General features: G+C 33.9%; 1 protein-coding gene across 1 annotated transcript in view; it reads left to right on the top strand.

Moving 5' to 3' along the window:
- DSG1 (desmoglein 1) overlaps nt 1-25,915 on the top strand; it is a gene marked incomplete at both ends in the record, with an annotated part of 32,472 nt that overhangs the window by 1,855 nt on the left and 4,702 nt on the right. Inside the window, 12 exons of the mRNA XM_081262662.1 lie at nt 7,071-7,106; nt 7,514-7,645; nt 8,850-9,005; nt 10,762-10,906; nt 12,971-13,137; nt 14,797-14,931; nt 15,218-15,403; nt 17,600-17,859; nt 19,500-19,639; nt 21,478-21,861; nt 24,337-24,470; nt 24,767-24,839. Coding sequence (XP_081118788.1) covers nt 7,071-7,106; nt 7,514-7,645; nt 8,850-9,005; nt 10,762-10,906; nt 12,971-13,137; nt 14,797-14,931; nt 15,218-15,403; nt 17,600-17,859; nt 19,500-19,639; nt 21,478-21,861; nt 24,337-24,470; nt 24,767-24,839 — 1,948 coding nt within the window. The remainder of the gene's footprint in view (nt 1-7,070; nt 7,107-7,513; nt 7,646-8,849; nt 9,006-10,761; nt 10,907-12,970; nt 13,138-14,796; nt 14,932-15,217; nt 15,404-17,599; nt 17,860-19,499; nt 19,640-21,477; nt 21,862-24,336; nt 24,471-24,766; nt 24,840-25,915) is intronic.

Here is a 25,915-nt window from a genome sequence, read left to right on the forward strand (position 1 = left end):
ATTTTTACTGCTGATTTTACCAGATGGGTTTGGTAACTGTCCTTTGGAATCTCTAATCTGTCTTTTGCTTTAAAATATTTCTTCCCTAAAGACAACCACCACTATAGCAAACTCTTTCAATTTCCTTTCCTCTAATCTCACTACAAATGTTTGCCTATACCAAAAAAAGAAGAAAAAAGAACTACATAAAGGCTTTATATTTTTCTCTGCTCAAATTCATAAATAAAAATCCATGTAGCAACATACTTGAACAATTGTGAAGATATTTAAGATATTTAAACTGTTAGTATTCATAATGCAAAGCCATTTGAGAGCTGGGTAACTGTCTGTTCACAGCATGTCGTATAGTCGGCTCGACATATGTGAAAGTTTTAGACCTTGTTCAATCTTTGAGTTGGGCCAGAGAGAGTAAAGCACAGGAGCTACTCTTAAAGTAGTCAAGGTTGTTTCAAGATTGTTCCAGTACTCAGACAAGTCTTCTGGACAGATAATAGCCCACATCTGCTTTAACACTGAAAGCCAAAAACATTAACTGTTTCACATTGATTTTTTCTTCTCCTTCTCCTTCTCTTTCACCTCTCCTTTCTTCCATAAAATTAGCATTTAGAGTGGAGGAAACAGTTAGAATGCATGCTCTTTTGGCAATAGAACAATGTTACCTACGCACCAAATATAAGACATCTGGCCAGATGTGGTGGTGAATGCTTGTAATCTGAAGGATTTAGTAGGCTGAGGCAGGAAGAAAACAAGTTTGAGGTCAGCCTGAGCAACTTAGCAAGACCCTGTCTCAAAAAGTACTCAAAATAAAGAAAAAAAATAGAAAGGAAGGAAGGAAAAAGATCTACATGATTGCACTCAGACTAAAATACACTGAAAATTATATTCATTTTATTACCTGATTCATCAATGGATTTGAATCAAACATCCTAAGTTCCCTTAACTGTGTTCAGTGGCATATAAAGCAGGAGAGGGCTAAAAAAACTAGTACAGACCGAGCAGATGAGCGGAGGAGAGAACTCTGCTTTCTTGTGCACATATTATAGTTACATACATTATAGAGATCAGTATTTCAGTAAAATATTTTATAGAAAATGGAAGCAGTAGATCTGTTCATCTGTTCAGTGAAACTCACAAATTGTATTTAATCGTAACCATTTCCATTGATACAGAGCTAGTGAATAAGAATTACTATTTCAATGCAGTTTCAGGATCAGCATCTTCTTTCACCTTTACATAAACAGGAATGCCAATGTATCACCACTCAATCAGTGTGAGTTGCTTCACAGTAAAAGCATTCTGCCATCCTAAGGTTTTAAGTAATAGGAAAACCTAAATCACTAGGAATGCAAATTTATCAATCTGAAGACTTGACCCTGAGGGTCAAAATTCACATATTTGAAGAGTCTCGTGACTCTTAAAAAATGACATTTTTTGTCTACATCCAGAACACTTCACCTCTGATAGCTCTTCACTCTGCTTTTATCAAGGACACTGTTGCTGAGTATCCTTGTGTCCTAATAGGCACGGCCTGCTGTATAAGCTCGAAGCCTGCTCTGCCTGGCATTGCAGTTTCATGATGCTCAGCCCTCAACTGAGGGAACGCCCTCACAGAGTGCTGGGTCATGCCACCCCCGCTGGTTATGCTTGGCATGCAAATTCTTTAATGGACTTAGACAGGTTGAAATTTTTTATGATGCCATTGGCAGCTGATCCATACTCTTAATTGGTCTAAGAGAACAATGCTCTGATGAGAAATCCCATCTCCACAAATTCAGAGCTGCCTGTTGTTTAGGAGTCTACTTGACTATAAGTTATTTGAAGGCAGGTTCTGTGCCTGGTTCAGCTTTGTGTTCCTCATAATGCCTTGAACCTGTGCAAGATTGCTCAGCAGGTATCTAATCACACTGAGCAGGGGGATTTTTGGATAGTTTTGTTTTTCTTTCCTCAAACATACCCTCCCAAAAATATCAAGGTATTAAACTTGGAAATAATCACTTTGGATTTTCCTAAAATTTTTATGACATAGTATTGCATTTTCTTGACTTTTTTTCTAAGGCTTACCATAATATTTTTAGGATTTAGGCCCTTCTTAAGTCTTAAAGTAGCCTTGGATCCATAGAATACACATTCAATACATGTTTGTCAAAGAAATGCACAAACTAATAAAAAAAAATGTGAGAAATCATCTGAGGGATTATCAACCTCAGATTGATATCCTTTGCTGGAGTAGTAAAAAGAAGAAAGACAAAGAGGAGGTTTTTAAAAATAAGTAAATGATATTTTACCTTTGCTTTAAATTCATCCTTGTGACATACATAGCCATTAAATGCATTAAGATTTGACGCTTAACACGTTGATGCTCAAAATCATTAAATGCAAGAGAGTTTCCTTATAAAATTACTTTCTCAGGTCTATTTTTTATTATATAAAAAATATACACTTCAATTAATAAAATGCTACAACTGCAATTAAGGAATCATTAAAATTACAATGCAATTTTGCATCTGGTGCCTTTTTCAAAATATATAAATGAATAGATTGTCTCCTAAAACAAAGATGAACAGGGGAACTCACCGAAGATGTACTTTAGATGGATTAATCCATTAATTAATTAATTTTAGAATACGAGAGGATTCAGTTCTCACATACAGATGAGGTAATCGAGGCACAGAGTGACCATCCCTGTGCCTGTAACCAGGGGACAAGAAAGAGACTCCTAGGGGTTGCCCCATATTCCTCACTGCATGAACTTCCATCACAGGCTCCCTAACATGGTTCCAGAATTATTTCCACCCATGCTACTCCCCTAATTATCAGAAAACAACCTCAACCTTACTCCAGGGACAAGATCAGAGCAATGTCCTTCAGCTTACTTAGCCTAATCAATTCTTGTCTCCATCCTCCTTCTGCTCTCTGTCCTCTGTCTCTGAAGTCCTTTCTTTTTCTGCCTATTTCGTCCTCCTCCCTCCATCCCAACAACTCTGTTTAGCATCTTCTGTTAGAATCACTTTTAAGTCAAAATTTCCTTGTCTCCTTCCTCAACTTCAAAAATCCAGAGATCTCCCTTTTCCACCAAAATTTTCTGGATTCCCGTATCTAATCCTTTCGTTTTAGCTTTGTTTCCTTTTATCAACAAATTTCTTGGAAGAGTGGCCATCTTTGTGTCCTCCTGCCCTCCTCTTTATTCCTTAATCTTTTTCAATCCAGCAAATGCTTGTTCCATCTTTATGAAAGTGTTCTCTCTAAGATTACCGAAAACCTCAGGTCTTCAGGATTCACATTTTCACCTTTTAAAAATATCATCTGATGCCTATTTACACACCATCTGTCTCAATTCACCCTTCCCTTGTGATCTGTTAAAATGCATTATATTTTCCTCCTGTTTCGATGGCCACTCCTTCTCTGCTTCTTTGTTTCTTGTTTGTTAAACTTATTTCCAGTTATATAAATGTTGGAATTCCCTGCTCCCATCTCAGCCACAGACAACTTCTTTTCTGTACCCTTTACTTTAAGAATTGCAACTTCTCCCATGATTTCAACTATCCTGCCTGAGCACAGGAACTTCAAATCTAGGTATCCAGGCTGAGCTTTTGATCAAGGTGAAGATGCGTTTTACAAACGGTTAAGTATCTTTACCTGAGTGTTTCTCTTATATCTCAATGTGTTCTATACAATCTGCTAATTCCTTGATTTCAGGCTCACTTTTTAAAATCACCATCATCTGAGATTCTTCCCTCTCTTGATTCCCCCATCTCTCAGGCTCTGTCAATTCTAATATCTCCCTGTGTTGATATTTCCCTGTCAATTCCTACTACCTCTGCTCAGGTTTAGCTTCTCCTTGCCTCTAGCCGAACTTGATATTGGAGACTCTCAACTGCTCACATACTGTAATTGCTGCCTCTTCCCATCACTTCTACCAACTGTTGTCTGAGTCATCTTTTAAGCTCACAATTTTTATCATGTCTTTCCCATGAGCAAAACGTACCTTCCTAATGAACAAAGGGAGATGATGTTAGAACTGGAAAGGTATGTAAGTTGGTCTTCCTTTTTTAACAAATGAAACTAAAGCCCAGAGGATTTAGAAGCTTTTCTGACTCTCCCAGTGATTTTTTTTTTTTTTTTTTTGGTCACTATTTTGCCTTTGAAAGTCCAAGAGTGACATTGTATCTGAGCTTATTCTAGACTCTGAGCAAAAGAAAATAAGCTTAGGTCAACCCACCACATTTTTAAGCAGACTTGGCAGTTTTTTAATTACCCATCCAATTGTGAGTCTGACACAATGGTGAAACCTGCTTGGTCTCCTGCCTAAGTTGCCTCTCGTGGGAAAAAGAATAACCCAGCTTCATAAAGTGGGAAAAGTCTCTGAGTCATCTGGGACATTGATCCAAAACAAACAGCAGACAGGACACCTCACCGCAGGAAGGGAAATGCAAAAACAGATAACAGATGTCTACGCAGCTCTGTAACTATGAACAAAGGGCTTCCAAACTGACAAATAAGGTATCCCACATCCCCGTTCCACAAACAGCAAAAAGGGAGAAGTACTTCACCTCTACAGGTATGGAGAGTGCATTTGCACAAGCATCTTTTCAGTTTTGTACTCAAGACGGACTTTACAGATAACATCTCAGCTACATGTGCAAAACATTTAGGCCTTTGACTTTCCCTTTTACTACTGTTGTCATTGTTATTACAAGATGGCACAGCCTGTAATTCCAGCAGCTCAGGAGGCTGAGGCAGGAGGATCACAGGTTCGAAGCTAGCCTCAGTAATTTATGGAGACTATATGCAACCTATTGAGACCCTGTCTTAAAAAGAGTTGGGAATGTGGCTCAGTGCTTAAGAGCCCTTGGATTCAATCCCTGGCACCACAGAACAATCAAAACCTGTTTCTCACAAACAGCAGGGGAGGTAGAGAGGGAAGATGGGAGGGGAGGGGAGGGGAGGGGGGATAGTAGGGGATAGGAAAGGTAGCAGAATACAACAGTCACTAATATGGCATTATGTAAAAATGCGAATATGTAACAGATGTGATTCTGCAATCTGTATTTGGGGTGAAAATGGGAGTTCAAAGCACAATTTGAGTCTAATGTATGAAAGATGATATATCATGAACTATGTAATGCGATAAATAATCAATAAAAAAAAAAAAAACCTGTTTCTCATCCATGCAAGGATAATATATTAAATTATCAGATAGTTTTGAGTTCTCTAAGGTGTTATGTCAATTCTGTATAATACGTTTTTAGGGAACATATCATTTATTGTAAAACCCCCAAGCACAAGTTTAAGCTGGGATTTATTGGGTCATATGTAGCCATAAGTTAATAGCCACGCCCCAATTTCCTCATCCATTAAATGAAGATAATACGAGTAGTGACTACACGGATTTACTGCAAAGATTAAGTACATAGCTAGCGAATCACTGGAGGGAGAACAGAAGGGAAAGAGAAGGTCCTGGGGAACTAGATTGATCAAATTATGTTATGCATATATACAAATATGGCATAATGAATCCCACTATTATAAATAATTATAATGCAACAATAAAAATAAAACAAAATAAATTTTTAAAATGCTCCCCATTAGCTTTGATGTGGAGCCCCTCCCAAAAAGATTAAATGCATAGATTCCTCTAAACATATTGTCTAGTACTTAGTTATCATTCAGTTAATCATAACAGTGATAATTATGATTAATACTACACCATGGGTAAATAATTCTCTTTTCACACTACTCATATTAACTATAAATACATGTTTTCTTGAATTATCAATCATGACAATTTTTAAAAATTGGTACTTGGAGACTGGCATTTTACATTTTCTTTAAGAGTGAAGTTAAAAACAAACTATCAAAAGAATTTTACCATACTTAAAAATTACTATTATTATTATTTTAAAAATGCAACTGGTAATTTTCTTATATCACTGATGTAGATAATGTCTGATTGTGAAAACAATTTTCATTCTTTGCAATTCTGGAAAAAACTCACTTAGATGTTGAACATGTCTTATTAAGGAAGTACACCATCTTTAATTAATTCCAAGTGCAATCTAAAACCTAATAAATGCAAACTAGCCATCAAAACCATGTTTAAGCAATATTTAAACAAACATATGGAAACATCAGAATTGAAGTGTATATGTCTTATATTTTACAAACACTTGTGGTTTTTAGGGGAAAAAATAAGTTAAATTATACTGATGTTTCACTACTGATCACGTGTAAAGATCATGGCCAGAGCTTAAACTAGGCAGAAATATGGCCAGCACACTTGTTTGACCAGAGAAATTGCAAAAGAAAAGATTAATGAACACTTCATCTGTATCAATTTATACACTCCTGTATTTTCCTCTCCTTGCTATAGAAGATTGCATTTATAGCATCTATTTCAGTTTTAACAGTAAAACATCAAATATGAACTCATTTTACATATAGTAAATTATTTGCTTTTATTTCAAAATTTTTATTTTTATTTTTCAAAGCAGGCAGGAGAGTTGTCTTCTTAAATTTTCTAAAAAGACTAGAAAACCTTCCATCTAGAACTGGAATATAAAGGAAGAATTGCTATGAAGTTTTCTAGACAGCTCTCTCCTTTACTTTGAACAATTTTGTTTTTCTATTTCCATTTGTAGCATGTCAAATCTTGCAACCATAGCCCCAAGTTCTAATACAGGACTTACCACTGACTATCACTGCATAATATCAGAATATCTCCAGCTCTTCAGGAACAGGATTTATTAAGAAAACTGATTTTCCAACCCTCGTTTCTCATGGGATCTTGCTTCAAAAATGTGATTGGGAGTATCTACATAGCTTAGAATGAAAAAAAAAAAAAAAGATTTTTAAAAAGTAATAAAAAGAAAAGCAAAGTGAAAAGTAAAAACAGGAAGAATTCTTAGGTTCTTACCAGACCCCAGAGCCAAACCAGATCCATCAGCTATTCAGACTGATGAATAATTCTAATAACAAGACTATTGTTTGATTTTTTAATGATGGGATAACATGAATTTTATAACATTCAATTAAAAATCGACTATTGTAATTATCTTTTTTTTTTTCCATAGGTGGTGGTGGAAGTTAACAGTGAATTTCGAATCCAGGTAATTTCCCTCAAATCCATTGAAAAATGATTTTTGATTAAAAAAGAAAAGAAAAATGTTTGTAACAGAATTTTTTCCAAAGAAGATTCATTCTAATATGTAAAGTTAATCTAAACCAGGTATGGTAGTACATGCCTATAATCCCATAGACTCAGGAAGCTAAAGCAGGAGGATCATGGGTTCAAGGTCAGCCTCAGTAACTTAGTGAGGCTCTGTCTCAAAATAAAAATAAATTCAAAAATAAATAAAGTTAATGTAATGCTGAAGTTAATAGACTACCAAAATTACCAGCTTCCCCAATTAAACATCCTTTCTTTTTAACATTATAATTTCCCCCTCCTCCAAAACCTCCAGTGAAATATGAACTATAAATAATGGATACTATTACTTTGTCCTCCCTATTCAAGGTTAGAGATTATAATACAAAAAATGGCACCATCAAGTGGAATTCGATCAGAAGGCAAAAACGTGAATGGATCAAGTTTGCTGCTGCCTGCCGTGAAGGTGAAGACAACTCCAAGAGAAACCCAATTGCCAAGGTAACTGTCAGCCCTGAAACCAAAGCTGAAAATCAAAATGGATGGTGTTCAGGTTTCAAAAGAAGTTGTCTTTTAAATGTGTGGTGAGCAATCTCACTGAGAAGTATGACAGAGAACTAGAATCATTCAAATTGTGAAAACCGAAGTTCCTAAAAGGATAGATAAGAAATTTGAGTATTTAAATGAACAATTAAGACTTGACTCACCTCTCTGGCAACATTAACATATGTGCCACCCAGGAGTCTAAATGGGGAAAAAAATACTGTGATTTGAAGAATTTAGTGTTTGTTACACTCACAGGAACCACTTCAGCATGTGCTTTTTCTGCTTCATAATCTATCAGAATTGAATTCCTAATTTTGTGCTTATTTAGGAACATCCACAGGTGCCTCTTTTGTGCTATATTTTTTCTTTGATTTTCCTTCATTTTCCTCTCTGCACACACATACACAACCACAATCAGAAATGTGTCTGCACACACAGATTCACACACACAGATATATAGGTTCATGCACAGATACACACAAATGTGCACACCCATTCACACAGATATACACAGACTTCCCATATGATTTGTTTGCTGGCATACAGTGCCTTATTTCAAAGAAAGAGTTCTGATTTCTAAAAGCATTCATTTGAGCAGCCTCCTTCTTTATCTGCTAATGCATCCTCTACAATTTCAGAATTAAAATCTCTAAGTAACTTGATACCTACATAAATGCACTTAAAACTTTCTTTTTAAATCTTACCTTTTTTTTTTTTAGTTTTTGAATACTGACCATCAAAGTTATGCAATGAGAGCACCAGTGAACTCCTGACAGAACAAGAAGCTCTCTCCTCTAGATCGAGAGCTTACAAAGCTTGAAAATGACACAAATTCAAATTATGAATGCTGAATGAATGACAAGTGCAGAGATTTAGATTTATTGGGGTGATATTTTACCTTTTTGGTCTTAGTAGAAATAGAAATTGAATTTGTTTTACTGATTGTTGGTTACCATTAAAAATACTACCATTATTATTGAAAGTAAAGTTACGTATTACACTTAACTCAAGGAAAATAACTCTATGCTTTCAACATTTCCCAAATGATGACAGGGACCACACATTCAACAATTCTCAAGAAAGATAGCTGTCACATATCCAATATACAACCCTTTACTTGCTCCCTGTAATAAAATTTTCACTTGTGTTCTTTGTGCAGATTCATTCAGATTGTGCTGCCAACCAGCAAGTTACATACCGCATCTCTGGAGTAGGAATTGATCAACCACCTTATGGAATCTTCATTATTAACCAAAAAACTGGTGAAATTAATATAACATCCATAGTCGATCGAGAGGTCACTCCTTATTTCATTGTAAGTGGGGTTTATCTAATGTGTGTGTGTGTGTGTGTGTGTGTGTGTGTGTGTGTATGTTCAGGCCTAAATTATTCATGGAAATTTTCAAACTCAGATCGATGCTTGACTTGATATCAAGAGTCTCAATATCCAATAAATACAGAGAAAATTAAGAGAGAAAGGAATATTTCACTTAAGGGTTAGCAAAAATACCAGTGTCTACTCAGCCCCTGTGGCAAACTAGAATATTGATTTGAAGGAACAAGTATCTAAATTTTACTCCTTTTAAAAATAATTCAGTTGAAAATATTTGTTCTTTTCCATTCCAATGCCACTAATGAATGATTCTGTTCTGATACTATTAATTTATTAATATTAAATATGAATTTATAATCAAATGTGTTACAATTTGATTTTAAATTCACTTTGCTCAAACGCACCTGAGCTCTAAATGAGCCTTAGAAATTCTTTCGTCCTTACCTGGATTGCCCTCCATTTCTTGCAGGAGCTGTCGTGAGCTTCAGCACCTCTCCCTTCAAATCTTCAACTTCATTTCCCCCTAAGCAACTGACTCTGAGACCAGCTTTAAAAGGCTGGGGCCACCCAACACAAATTCCCACAATTAATTCTCTCTCCTCCAGATCAGAAATGTTATTCATTAAATCCAAAAGCAGAGTCAAGTCTCTGCTTTTCCCCACACCTAAGCCAAGATATTCCCATTGTGCCATAATTGCCTCTTTCTTCAAGAGCCTTATTCCATCAATTTTTTTTTCATTTATCTTTTGCTTGTCCCATTGGCTGCTTCCATTTATATCTATCATTATAGTCCACACCTATTAATACTTACAGTAAAAAAAAAATTAGATAAACTCTTCTTTGATTTTGTAATCTCATCTCTTAAAATATCAGCAATTCATATCCAAAAAAGGCCTTCAAATAGCAATCTGCACTTGCTGATCTCACTCATATGGCTTAATCCTATGACTACTCTAATTCCATATCTGCCTTCAATTCCAAATCTGCATTCCTGCCTTTTCTTCCACAGTGTGTCCCCACAAACTCCATATCAGCCAACTAATCTATCAGTTTTTCTTGACATACAATCCACATTTAGACAAAATGTATCACATATATGAAATAGTAAACATCAGACTTATGCACATTGCAGATAATAATAATGCAAATACTCCCACAGTGGCTCCTTAGTTTAGAATGCTGCATTTCAGAACATGTCATTCAGAGTAACTTTAATCCATGTTTTGGGGCCATAGTCATTCATATATGGTTCAGGAAAAAAAACTATTTTCTTATTGCTGAAAAAAGGCCTACAACATTTCTTCAAAGTTCCCATGTGACTCTTCTTTACCCTGTGATCAACCCCAATCACCCCTGTCCTAATTTTAAACACAGCATTCACATCACTACATTTCTTCCTTTCTAAGAATCTCTTTGTTTGGAACACCTGCCAATTACCAGCTCCATCTGTTGAAACTCTCTTCCAAGATCTACCTCAATCATCACATTCTTCTACAAAGTCATAGTATTTTTGTTCTTCCTTTTTATATCTTATCATATTGTCTTAATTAACATTTTGTGTTCATGTTCACCTTCTCTGTTGACTATATAAGTTGTGCCTATATTCTAGTATAAAATTATAGTAATAATATGTCTTATCTTATAATTTCCAACAGTACCTAGTATCAAGCCCCCTGAAAAAGTCAGAACTTAATACATGTCTTTCGCCATATAATTATTATTCTTTTCTCTCTCCTAGATCTATTGCCGAGCTCTCAATTCAATGGGCCAAGATTTGGAGAGACCTCTGGAGCTTAGAGTCAGGGTTTTGGATATAAATGACAATCCTCCAGTGTTTTCCATGTCTACATTTGTAGGACAAATAGAAGAAAATTCTAATGCAAGTAAGTAGTCTACTTTATTAAAGTAAACAAGAACATATTGGCTTCCAGATCACTCTTTACTTCCAGGCAACTACAGACTAAACTGCATCAAGGTAAACATGGCGGATTTTAGAGACAGCCCATAGAAAAGCATTCTGAACAGAAAGGCTTTCCCTTCAACTACAGAAGTAGCTCCAGTCTATCATCTACAAGAAGCAGCTCCAAGGCAATGAGGAGGAGTTATTTATGTGACTCATACACTGGCTCTGTAGAAGATTCCTAACAAATTCCAAGAGCATTTTCCAAAGTGGTGGCAGGGGCATAGAGATGAACATTTAGTCTCCCAACCTGGCTGTGTTGAAGGGCAGTCTCACCTCTTCTGATCATCATGTTTCTTTTTAAGTTAGATATTTAAGTTAGAGCATTTACCTGCAAGGACTTTTGACAGTCTCAAGGAGCCATTGTCTCTTTATGGATCACTGTTTAGGGCAGTGTTTAGCTGCCTAATACATAAGGTACCTAAGTATGTTAGCTGTTTATCATGCCATTAAAGGGTGGCCTAAACACATGAACAGATAAGGTTGTTCCTTTGAAGTCAAAACCTCAATTTACATAGGAACTTTTAATCTTTAAATAGTATAACTTCTTATAAATTCTATAAGTCCTCACATTCTACTTTTATACATTTAAATACGATATCTATACTTTGAATTTTAAAAATATCATTATAAAAATGCCTGTTGTAAAAATTCATCAGACGATGTAAAAAATAAAATGGAAATGGAAATCTATTTTTTCTTCTCCCTAGTATCATTCTTTGGAGGCAAACTTTAACATCTGTACTAGGTACATGTTTTGTAGTTATATAAACATAAATAAACATGCTTTTGGACATAAGTGGTACCCTTATACATACTAATCCATGCAATTTTATTTAGATATATTTTGAACATATTTCCATATCAGGCCATATTTCCTGATTTCTTCACTTATTTCAATAGTTTCACTGGATTTCACATTATATGCATATAATTAGTTAATTACCTACATTTTTTAAACTATGCTAAACATTTTTTAAACTATGCTAAAATGAAGAAAGGGAGAAAGAAAAGAAGGGAGAGTAAAGGGAAAAGATGCCCTGCTTCACTTGTAGAAAAACTTTTTTGAAACAGTTTGGAAGGTAGAAAAGAATTCTAGATTATAAATGAATACTTGCAGCTTTTCATAGTCTATAGCACCTTTCATTAAAACCACTCATAAGGCCCGGTGCAGAGGCGCATATTTGTAATCTCAGCGGCTCGGGAGGCTGAGGCAAGAGGATCGAAAGTGAGTTCAAAGCCAGCCCCAGCAATTCAGCAAGGCCCTAAGCAACTCAGTGAGACCCTGTCTCTAAATAAAATACAAAATAGGGTTAGAGATGTGGCTCTGTGGTTGAGTGCCCCTGATTTCAATCCCTGGTATACCCCCATCCCCCCGAAAAAACACTCCTAAAATCAATGGAAAAGATAAGAGACAGGACAGGACTACATGTAGTTAAATGAACATTTCTTTAAATCTACTAGTTATTCAGCACTTAACTGAGAACAGCCCCAAACAATAATAATATATATTTACTAAAAGTGCATATCCAATAGGAACTTCATTAGCTATTTATATCTTGTCTGATCTCAACAAAAATATATTACCATCATCTCTATTTATAGCTGTGGAAACTTAGGACCAGATGATTCAGTTGCGAAGTGTGAAAGTCAGGAAAAAGTTGATTGGGTCTTAATATCATTTGTTTCACCTAAACAAAACATCCTAAAGAAGAAGAAGAAGTTGTACTAAAATAAGAAATGGAAATCCAGAATAATACACTTCCTTTGTTTGCTAGCTTCAGAAATGTCTGAGCTTCTAGTAAAATGTGATCTCTTATTAAGACAAAGGCAAAGAAAGGCGCTAAGGTATTGATGTGTTGAAGTAGTAGAAAGGGAAGATACTAAGATTATATGGAACAACTAACACACTGTTGGGTAGGTAACATACTATACTGTAACAAAAATGTAAATTGTCTCTTTGCAATCTATTTTCCTTCATTTCTAGATACACTGGTGATGAGACTCAATGCTACTGATGCAGATGAACCAAACAATTTGAACTCAAAAATAGCCTTCAAGATCATAAGACAGGAACCTTCTGATTCACCAATGTTTATCATCAACAGATACACTGGAGAAATTCGAACAATGAACAATTTTCTAGACAGAGAGGTAATTCTTTTTCCTCAAATGGGTGTTTAGTCAAAGGAACTGATTCTAAAAATAAGAATACTTAAGAGAGAGAGAGAAAGAAAACAATGTTTTGAAGTTATTAGTTATATAATCATCTCTCATAATGGTAACAAGAAAATATGTAAATGAAAAAAGTATGGATTATTCAATGACATTTTATTCCAACATCTTTCATTTCATCAATTGATTAGGATTTGCCTTAATTTAAGAAAAATGTATTGTAAAAGGACATAAAATTTGCGTAGAGATAAAAGCGCCATTAAAAAATAAAAGGTGTGCTCTTTAATGAAATAAGCATAAGAAACACTTGCTGTTGGTCCCATGTTGGTGAGTCACAGTGCATATGATCATGGTAGAGGCTCCAAGAATATAATATTGAGACAAAGAAGCCAGCTTGTTTCTTTAACCTAGCAAAATTTGAATTCTTTGGAAGCAGTACTCTAATCCCCCACCCCACCCCACCTTCCTCCCTCCATCTCTTTCTTTTTTCCTTCCATGTAACATCTACTGGCAGCCCACCTACTGGTTTACTTTCAGAACTGGATCACAGGGTCAAAATAACAGATAGGAATTAAATAACACCCAAACCAATCTTTGATTTACAAATAATGACTCGTAATTGTTAACAGTAGAATCACCCTTGCATGACTTATATTGTATCATGTGGTGCAATGTTTTAATTTTAAAATACCTATTTTTTTATTTTTTAAGAAATACAGTCTTTAAATAGAATGTATCAAATCTGCATATGCATTAGGGATACAAATGAGGATTTTTATCTTCTAATTGAAGCATAATTAAATTTAATTTTAATTATTTTAGCTACTTCAAAATGACAATCTCCCTACTAATGACTCTTAGGTTTAGGATAAATTAGATTATTTTCAAATTTTTAAAAAATGCTATCAGTTTCTATGTTACCAAAATCTCCTTTTTTACACATTTGAAAATGATCAGTAATAGAAATTGATTATTTAGCTCTTCAAACTTTCTGAAGCATCCCAGTGAGAATCCTTTAATATCAAAATAGCTACAATGGTAAAGAGCTTTAAGAAAGGAGTGTCAGACATTAAGAAACCTGGCCATGAAGAGATATCAAGATGTCTTTAACAATGAATGCCTTAAAGTTACACCCAGATTTTTAATTTAAAAAAAAAAAACTTTGTAGCTTTTACCAGCTTTTAAAAATGTAAACACCATTGCATAGGACCAAGAATAGATATACATCATCAGTAACTCCAGTGCCACAACTTTTCACCTCCCCAAAATACAAACTGTTTCTCTCCCTTCATTTTTCTCACCTATTCAGGGGCTGATGTATGGAATTTTCATGTCTTAAATCATTGGTAAACATTCTGTTTCATCATTTACCAACTTTTTCCATCTCTGGACCTATTATGATTAAAAAAACACAAGATCTTTAAAAAAAGTGTTGCTTCTTTTAAATAATGCTGAGAATAGAAGTGGCCACTTCCATATTGGCTCATGTGAGACTGGTGGATTTTTCAACAGTCTGTGTTATCCCTCTCTCTATCATAGACTTCTGTAAATGCCGAATCAATCTTTTAGAAAAACTTTACATAAGACAGAGTAAGACTCTATGTCAAGTGTGATATTGTTTGTAATGTGTACTTTTAGCAATATGGCCAGTATTCTCTTGCTGTGAGAGGCTCAGACAGAGATGGTGGGGCAGACGGCATGTCAGCAGAGTGTGAATGCAATATTAAAATCCTGGATGTCAATGATAACATTCCATATATGGAGATGTCTTCGGTAAGTACTTGTTCTTTCAGTTTTTAATCTAATAATTTAAAATCAGTATATTTCAAATTTTGCACAATTATATTTACAGATATATGTGTAATAACATAATTGAAATGTAGACATACTTTTTGTGTTTCTTTATACAACAGGGAAAAATAGATTTAAACAATGAAAAATAAAATTATAACAGATATAATTTTTAAATAACGAATAATATTAAAACATCAATACAAGCCTAGTACAGTTCTTCTTTCATAGTTTGTGTTGGTTTTTTTTTTCCCACTTCTTGTTTTAGAACTCTGTAAAGATTGAAGAAAATGCTCTACATTCAGACCTACTCCAGATTAGAGTAATTGATTTGGATGAAGAATACACAGCTAACTGGATGGCAGTAATTTTTTTTATCTCTGGAAATGAAGGAAATTGGTTTGAAATAGAAATGAATGAAAGAACCAATGTAGGAATTCTAAAGGTGGTCAAGGTATAGTGCAATTATCCTACTTATTTTGTTTTCTTGATCTTTTTCAAAATATTGTTTAAAATGACAATAACATTTTACACACTTGGGTTAGTGAAAGAATAAGAATTACTGTGCTTTAAAATTATAAATGATTTAAATTTTTTAAATATGAAATCTTTTTGCTTATAATATTTCAGAAAAACAGGCATTGAACTTCAACTTGAAATTATGTTTATCATTACAGTACTCCCAAAAGATAATATAAATTGAAAGCATTTTTAAAGGAGAATCTTATTTTACACTTTCAGCAACATATGATTAATATTTAATATTAATCTTTTCAGAATGTTTTAAATGCAGATTTATCAGGCTCAAAAAAAATGTGCCCATGCTCAATCTTCTAAGTCAATTATTGTATGCCAAGAATATTTACCATGTAAATTAAAATTTGTTTATTCCTCTCATGCATTTTTATAAAATTAAAATTAAATTATTGGGATTACAATAATTGTCATAATCCCATCTTTCTGTGGCTGCTGACCAAGGCTATTAGAAACATAAATATTTGGTCCAGTGTTCTCTTATTTCCCCACCCCTCATATTAATGATCTACCACATTCACCTGCAGTAAAATTTTCTCTGAGATACAAGAAAAAATAGGTATTTGACTTGTAAGGAGCTGATAGTGAAGGTTTCACCCTGTGCTATAAGAGTAATAAGATTTAATATCTGAAATATACACTAACTTTGCTTTATCTCTCATAGCATCCTTGCAAATTAGGTTATATTAGACCATATTGCAGGTAAAGAGATTAAGGCTCAGATAGACTATGCAACCTCCTCAAGTTCTCAAAGCTGGTAAGTGGTACAGCCAACATTCAAACCTAAGTTTTTCTAGATATGAAATTCATATTCTTAGCCAGGTGCAGTGCCATACACTTGTAACCCAGGGTTCAGGAAGCTGAGACAGAAGGATCACAAGTTCAAAGCCAGCCTCAGTAACTTAGTGAGGTCTGTCCTAGGCAACTTAGCAAGACCCTGTCTCAAATAAAAAATAAAAAGGGCTTGGGATATGGCACAGTGGTTAAGTGCCCCTGGATTCAAGCTCCAGTACCAAAAATAAAAAATAAAAAGAAATTCACATTCTTTCCATAATACTATGAGCAATTCAATAATAGGGAAATTGGATCCTCATCTATTGTACCCTAAACTAATATGTTACTTTAAAAATTTATTCATCATATTTTTTCATATCTCTATCCAGAATATAGTATAATAATTGTTTTCTCAAACATAATATCATATATACTAAATCTTTTGTCATAATTATGTTGAGATAATTATGTATGTAATGTACACATACATATATGCTATTATAGCTACTCTTTAAATTGCAATTAAGACCAAAATTCACAATTTTAGCCAAACAGGAGAGATCAGTGTGTGAATCTCTGTTTTTATCTAAATTACTCTCATGCAAAAATTCTGAAAAATATCTTTTTATTTGGTACATAGGGACATAATGACTTAGTTGTTTTGTAGATTTTATGAGCTGTGGATTTTGACAGCACTTTTCATAATGAAATTCACTACTTGATTATTTTATAATACAAAATTAATTTTTTTAGAATATGTTGGAGAAAAATAGGAATTTTATCATATAATAAATATGAATATTATAGTCCAGTACCTGACATACTCAAAAAGTCACATTTACAGAAGTAAAATTTCTTCTAAATAATTCTTTATGGTTGAAACTTGTGTAATGATCAAATCTCCAATATAGTTGACCCATACTTTGTTATGAATAAAAACATAAAATGATGGAAGCTGACATAAATTATCTTTGCACTATAAGATACATGATTTTGACCATCTGTATTATTTTAAGTTTTTAATTTATTGAATGGGTAGAGTTCATGCCATACATTGGCAATTTTTTCAACAATGAATGTAGGACAACTAGACTTCTTACTATGTTTGCATGTATTTTTTACATTGAATTAAAGACAAAGAAAGTAAGAATAGATTTGGTTTTGCATGCATTTGTATTTAATGATGGAAAGAAATCACTTTTCTTATTCTCAAAGGACTTCTCTTTCTTCTGACATTTTTAATAAAAAGGGCATTTTTTGTTATAATAAAACAATTTTACTCTGTATTTCCAGCCCTGAAATGTTTTCTTATGGTAAAACTATTTCACTCTGTATTTTCTAGCCCTTAGATTACGAAGAAATAAAGAATCTGCAACTTAGCATTGGAGTTAGAAATAAAGCTGAATTTCATCATTCAATTATGTCTCAATATAAACTCACAGCAACTGCAATCTCTGTGGTTGTGTTAAATGTAGTGGAAGGCTCAGTGTTCCGCCCTGGTTCAAAGACATTTGCAGTTACAAGTAATATGGGAGCAAATCATAAAGTAGGAGAGTTCATAGCTACTGACCTGGACACAGGTTCAGCTTCAACAACTGTTAGGTAAGAATGACATTTTCCAACTAATTTTTACCAAATATTGAACATAAGTACATATGTTGTTTTTAATTTTTTAAGTATCTGAATTAAAGTATTTTCATTATTTTTAAACCATCATTCAAATGCAAAAAGTACTAACTGCTGATTTGTTACTTGGGATATTTAAGAAAATATAAAAATTTGTGCAAAATGTACTATGTGAAACTGTGAAGATAAGTGGCAATAATATATCTGGAAAGTTCTTACATGCCTGTGTTTATATATCTCATTAATCAATTAGCTAATTACCACAGGCATTGGTTTTCCACAGTACCCCAATCTTACCTTAGATCTTGGGAAGATTTTATGAAACTGATTTTCACATTACAAAATTTCTCAGCTTGAAATAAATTAGATTTAGTTAGCCCATTTTGACTATTTTCTTCACTTTTACCAGCATTAAATGCTAGTCAATAACTTTGATACAAAACATTAGTTATATTAAGGAAAAATGTGCTGTATTATAAAGACTTTAAGAACTCTCTATGACAAAAAGTGCTCACTACTGAATCGTCACTTAAAGTATTTGATATAAGAAAATATAAAGTTTAAGCCAGGTGTGGTAGTACATGCCTGTAATCCCAGCAACTCAGGATACTGACACAGGAGGATAGCAAGTGCAATTTGAGACCCTGTCTCAAAATTTAAAAAATCAAAAGAACTGGGGTATGTGTCTCAGTGGTAAAGCACCCCTGGGTTTAATCTCCAGTACCAAAAAAGTAAATAAATAAATAAGGAAAGAAAAAAAGAAAAAAAGTCTATTTAAGAACTCTGTATGTATGTATAACTCTTCTACTTAATCACACACACACACACACAAAAAAACTGTGCATATATTTGCACATGTGACTATGATCAGGAAGAGTGGAGAAAAGACCTTATTAAGGTGTATTAAGAGTTCTTTCCTGTGTGTGTCCTCAACCTCATCACTCTGGACCACCATTGCTGATCACCTTTCTCATACCCCTCAGGAGTAAATCCACTGACAGATGCATCCTCCCCTTTTCTGAAGGTTCTGTCCTTAAAGCTTAGCACAATGCCTGAGACAGGGAGTTATATGACCCGTGTTTGTTTCACAAGTATGTCAATAAGGAGAACACTGAGGTCGAAGATGAGAGAGAAGGAGAATAAGATGCATGCACAGGCAAGGACAAAGTTTGGAATTCAAAAGCAGTCTCGCAAAGTCATTGTGAATTTAGTGGGGAGAACTGGAAATTGAGAGGGAGTGCAGGCCACTCTGAGGAAGGCTAAGGAACTTTTTTTTTTTTTTTTTGATAAGAGAATAGTATAGACTTAGAGCAGCCCAGGATCTAGGTCTTCCCGGATAGTCTTGCTGTCACCAAGGGAGATGATACTGAAGCATATAAGCATAAAAAGGCATTCATCAGAAATGCTTACTTAGTTGTTTTTTTTTTTCCCCTTAAATTAAATTTTGGCCTCCATTTGAATGTCCCCATATAGCTGGTACTGTGAAAAAAAAATCTCAGCTCATTGCAATCTATACTTAGGACTTATTACTATGACTAAAGAAATACATTTTATGATTAAACAGTCTTTTGTTAAGATAGTTGACACTGATTTACATTATTTTCTTTCAAATACAGATATGTAATGGGAAATAATCCAGCAGACCTGCTAGTTGTTGACTCAAAAACAGGCATCATCACTTTAAGAAACAGAGTTACCAAGGATCAATATGACAGACTTGGGGGAAAATACCAAGGAACAATTCTATCTATAGATGGTAAGAAATCAATTTTAAATTATTTTTCTTCTAGAGAAAGCTATATGAGAACATACTCAGACATTAAAATTTTCATTCTTATATTTTTAAAAATATTTTTTACTTGTAGATGGACATAGTACTTTTATTTATTTGTTTGTTTGTTTGTTTGTTTGTTATTGGTGCTAAGGATTGAACCCAATGTCTCACAGGTGAAAGGCAAGTGTTCTACCACTGAGCTATAGCCCCAGGCCCCATTAATATATTTTTTAAAAACACTTTTTCAACAAAAGTTATTATGTAGGGTGTTACAGACTCAAATCTTTAATGCTGTGAGGCAGTATGATACAGTGCCTAAAAGCATGAGCCCTGGGGTGAGATGCATTGGTATCCTGTACCATCTCTTACTAGCCCTAGAATCTTAGAGAAGTTATTCAGTCCATCCATACCTCAATCTTCTATGAAGTGGGACAATAACAATTTTGAATTAGAATGATGTGATGATAATGATGAAAAATAATAGCAGAAGCACAACAATACTATGAGCACAGTTGAGTGAAAGTGCATGGACATTAACATCAGATTGACGAGATTTAAATCTCTCTTTGACACCCTTTCAGACATTTGCTTCCATTTTGTTCAGAAAGCACGTATTGAGTTCTAACTCAAGGTCAACCATTGTGCCAAGGTCTGAGATTATATCCATGAAAAGTTAAACAGCTGAGCTCACATTTATACAATAGCACTAACAAAAGTACCTGCATTTCTTTTATTAATGTCATGTATCATTTGCCTTTTTGTTGTCTAGTGAAGAAGACACTGGACTTAGAGTCAGAAGTTCTAACTTTGACATAATTAAATCTTGAGAAAATTGCAAGAACTTCTAAACTTCAGTTTTTCCTTCTGCCAGATTTTGGCAGTAACCTCTTTAAATCATACAATTTTGAGGACTAAATGGCACGATTAAATGAAAAGCATCTAGCTGATGGCTAACAGGTGTTAATTTAATGTTTATTATATCTAACATACAGTATAAATCAGAGCAGTGTTCGTGTCGTTTACGTTCTTGTCCACATTCCCCAAATTACAGGGCATAATGAGGCTGAATAAATATCTCCAAGCAACAATGGGAGAAAAACTTAACTCAGATTATTCCTATATTTTTACCCAATAGTTCTACTTCCAGTAATCTTAGCAGAAGTTCTAAATGTTAAAGGTTGAATATACAGGGATGCTAAGTACAGCACTAACTTTAATAATTAAGTATTGAAGGCAAAGTCAATAGGCAACAAAGCAGGTCAATCATGGTCCACTTGATATGAAATTATATAACCTTTGGAAACTATATTGGTGAAAAGTGTATTAAGACATGAAAGAATGCTTATAGTTTAAAGTAAATAATATAAACTGGAATGAGCTATATGATCTTATCAATGTAACATAAATAATAAGCAATGTTCAGACATCATAATTAAAGACAAAATATCATCAGAACAAACCAACATGGGGGTGGGGGGGCTTTGGAACTACTACTATGGGTTTTTATTTTATTTTACTTCTTTCTCTAATTCTATACTTTTCAAATTTTATGTAGTACCCAACTATTTATTATTTAAAGAAATAATCGCCCCAAAAAGGAATAATCCAATAATAGGATTAAGAATAATAGTAATAAGGTTAGTTATAATAATATAAAAATATTTGTATATAAAAACTGAGTCACAGACAAGGGATGACTTACTAAATTTATGCAAATAAAGACATTGAAAGAGGTATTGGCACAAAAATAGTTCTATCTTATCCAAACATTATTACACTCAATGTATAAAATATTTCTTCTATTTTGAACATCACTATAGATTCTCTTCAAAGAACTTGCACTGGCACAGTCATTATTGACCTTCAAGGTTCTGGCTGGGCAACTAGTAATGAAAGTGGTGGTACCAGCGGTGGAAGTAGCAGTGGTAGTGACGGTGGTACCAGCACCAGTGGCGATACAGGTTCCAATACTGAAACCAGTACCGGTACCGATAACAACCAAGGAAGAGAAGACACCAGTACCAACACAAATGAGAATGGTTCCACTGATTCCGGTACTCCCAACACACAAGGAAATGACAATGGACAACCGACTGAGAATTTTCCTAATGAGAATTCAGGTGTTCGAGAAATTCCCTCAGATAATGTACATTTTGGTCCTGCGGGTATTGGACTACTCATCATGGGATTCTTAGTACTGGGATGTAAGTACTTCCACGATTCTATTTATATGTGCCCCCCCCTTTAAAAAAATGGTGGGTGGTGGAAAGAGTTTTCTAATTCTTTGGTGAAATATATTTTACAAATTATGATTTTGTGCAATTACCCAAGAAATGTCTATGCTTGGTACTGAGTTTACAAAATGAAAAAAAAAAATCAAACTTCTTGGCCCCTTATAGTGCAGTAGAAGGCAAAAATTTGTTTGTTGTCAATCTCAATGTGATGGGAAAATGCCACAACAAGCAAGTTCAAATGGATCTATTTGGGTGAAGACAATCAGAAATAATTTATTGAAGCAATCAGAAAAGGCTACATTAAAATAAGTAAACTCTGAGTTGAGTTTTAACAAATGAGTACGAGTTAGCTTTATGGACAAGAGAAAAGGAACATGATACAAAGAGAGGGGAAATTCCATGTGCAAAAACCCCAAATAATGAGAAAACCAGGTACTGAAATAAAGGACTCCCGTGTGGAAGAAATAAAGGGTATTCCTGAAGCATGGTCAGGGTTGAAATTAGAAAGATAGGCAGGAGCAATATCTTGAAAGGATTTCATGCAATGCCGAGGCTGCATAGTTGAATAAAATGGAGACTCAAATAGATCTAGGGCTGAATTCTGGTTCCTTGTCTGAATCTTTCAAAGGTTGCCAAATCTTTCCAAACCTTGCCTTTTTCATGTGCGAAATAATGATACTTACTTCACAACATTGCTGTGATAGCAGAAAAGAAGAACCACACAAGGCACTCAGCACATCCTGTGGTCCTAGAGGTCTAGTCAAGAATCTAGTCACAAGGTACAATCCAGTGGATTCTCCAGTGGCTTTTAGCACTGCCTTGGATGATGGTAGAAAGGAGGGGAGAGATGGGCCATGTGCTAAAGTGTCTGAGAATGAGGGGAACTGCTGAAATAAATAAGTTGAAAACTGTGAAGTATGATTAAGTTAATGCAAACATTTCCCATTTCATGTATGGAATCATAAAAATCTTCACGTCAGAAGATACTTCACATATTTAATTAAAACACACACAAAATGTGAATTCTGAGCACTTACATATGAAATACGTTTTCTACCTTCCTTTGCCTTTACACATGAACAGTCATAAATATAAATTTTTTTTACCAAACTTATTTGTAAACCAAGTTTACTCTGACTTTAAATAACAGTACCCTTTGAACATTGTAATCAACACTGATTTGTCTAAACCACAGAGAGTTTGGACATGCTAATAACACAGCTTAAAAATGAGTATCTAAAATATACTCCAAAAAATGAAATTTCTATAGTAAGTAATAAGAGTTCATTTTTATTGGCTCATAATGTATTGAAGTAGTAACTAGGAAAAGTTCTCTGAAAGAGGGAACAAGTTTTTTAAAAGGATGAAATGTCATCAAAATGAATCAAGGCAAGAAAAATGTAAAAATGCTAGCAAACTTGCAAAAAATAACATAAAATGCATATGAGAAAAGACCAGCCTCTAAATTTTGGCCATAATGATTACCCATCAATATTATAAAACTTTAAAGTATATTACTTTATAAGTGTAACTTGATTACCCAAGTGTGATTATCACAACTGTGTAAATAAATAAATAAGTTTGTTTTTATATTGCTGATTAACTTTCCGTAGTTAATTAAGGCTTTTAAATTAGAAATGGGCCTTTGATTCAATACCTCTAGATTTAAAGTTTTCTCCCATCCTACTATATTTTTAAAACAACAAAGCACACAGGATTTTTTTTCCCCTTCTTCTTAGTTTACTCTCTACTTTTTTTCTCTTATTTCGGTTCTATCTTTCTTCTTTGCTAACTTGCTTCCTTATTTTATCCTTCCTTCTTTCCTCAATTTTTTTTACTTACATATCCTTTCTTTTATCTACCCATTTATTCAAAAATACTTGAAAATATTTTATTATATGAAAAGATGATAAATAGATGAAAGAGAAAACTCCAATTGATTAACAGGAAATGACACTGTTAAACAGTGTGATAGTCTCTCTTTGTGTAAAAGTAATTCAAAGAAAAGATATCTGTGTAGGGGGAAATAATAGCCTAATGAGAAAAATCTCTGGGTGCACAAGTAAGATTTTGTTATTGAAATACAGAAAGGCAGGTATATCTAAAAATAGAAAAATAACTAAAGGCATGAAAGAGAAAACAGAAGAACCAAGCACATTGCCTGGTACCTCCAGCTGACTTTCTTCTCTCCCATACTGTGACAGGGAAAATGGTCATCTGTTTTAAACATGCAATACTATTTACAATTTTAATATTGATTGTAGTCTATTGACGCTCACATTTACTTTGATACCTGACCATTAGTTTGTTTCCTGAAGTTTCCATAATAATTTAAAAATCAACAGAAGTTTTATTAGAAATTCAAGTTTAACTATAAAAAAGCAGATTGTTTTCTTTTAATAGGGCCCACTACTAACCCCAGTATTCCTCTCTTTCCATTGTCAGTGGTCCCATTTTTGTTGATCTGTTGTGAATGTGGAGGAGCCCCTGGTGGTGGAGCTGGCTTTGAACCTGTTCCTGAATGTTCTGATGGAGCAATTCACTCATGGGCAGTAGAAGGACCACAGCCTGAACCCCAGGTAAGTGCTAATCTGAAGAAAGGGACTCAATTCAGTCTTCATACATGAGCCAAGATGGTACAATCACTCAGTCTATGTAATACTTTGTTCTGGAATAGCTGATGGGGAAAGGAAGGGGAATCGAAAGTACATCAAAATTAGATGGAAGTAACCAGAGAAGCTTTTCAATATGAGGATCATGTTTTAAATGAATTTCAGAAGTTTCCTACAAAGTATTTTTTTAGGAAATCTGCAACAATTTGAGAATAAAATAAATGTATGATAAGAATGAGAAAATGTTGCTTCCTGTCTTTTAGGATATGACCACAGTCTGTGTACCAACAATACCACCTACTAATGTAAATATGATAGAATGCATTGACAACTCAGGTAAGAAAAAAGAATTGAACAGCTCAAATAACTAAAAAGGAACTCTGTTCTCTCTGGTTGTATATGTTACTATATTTTAATTACCTTATTTGTCTTTAAAAGTGTTTACATGATTCCTTTTTAAATGACTAATGTGTAAATTATATGGTAAAGGTAAACCTGCTATAATTATTATTCTTATGTGATATATTTTTGAAATTTTCCTCAATCATGCATAGGAGACTGTATGATTTCCCTCCTCGATGCATAGGAGATGTCAAAATTAGGACATCTATAAATAAAAGTACTGAATCACAACCATGATTCAATTTTGTCAAAATTTTTATCTAACAGAGAAAATGTCATATAGATAATTAAAATATATATCAAAATATATTTTAAGTGTGTATATATACTGTACATATGTGTGTATATACACATATACATATGTGTGTATATATATATATATGTGTGTATATATACATATATACATACTAAAATTAAAATACAACAATAAAGTAGATCTGTGCTCATGCATTAAGGATACAATCTTCTATAATTTGTTCAATGACTCAAAGTTTTTCTGAGTTTAGAGGCTTATCATGACAAAGAAAAAAAAGCTAGATTCATTCTTAGCCTCAATATAAGTGTTGATCTAAAATCTTAAGTTGAAAGACTCAACACTGTCAAAATCTTTTAAAGCTTTCAGCTAAGATTTTGTGCATGTGGTGGAGTTTCCCCTTGTACTGGGGCAAGACTGTATAAATACAACTGGCCTTAAAATAGGAGTCCAGACCACTTCACAGGCAAAAACCAGGGAACAGTTAGAATATCACAGTAAGTGGATAACTACCACTGTAATAAGAGGAACAATTAAAATAACTTCTCATAACTTGTGAAAATAGTTGTACCATGTTTCCTTTTCCAAGGTAAATGCTATTGATTGTTATTTTTCTCTTAGAGTTTTTCAAACTAATTATTACTAATGGTTACTTTTCCACTTTGAATACTCTAAAATGTAATAGGCACTAAAGTGTTTATAACTTGCACATTATTCAAAGAAGTCAATAACTAGTCTTTGAACCTATTTCTCCTCC

Source organism: Spermophilus citellus (assembly GCF_964194105.1).
Source record: "Spermophilus citellus genome assembly, chromosome: 12".
NCBI lineage: Eukaryota > Metazoa > Chordata > Mammalia > Rodentia > Sciuridae > Spermophilus > Spermophilus citellus.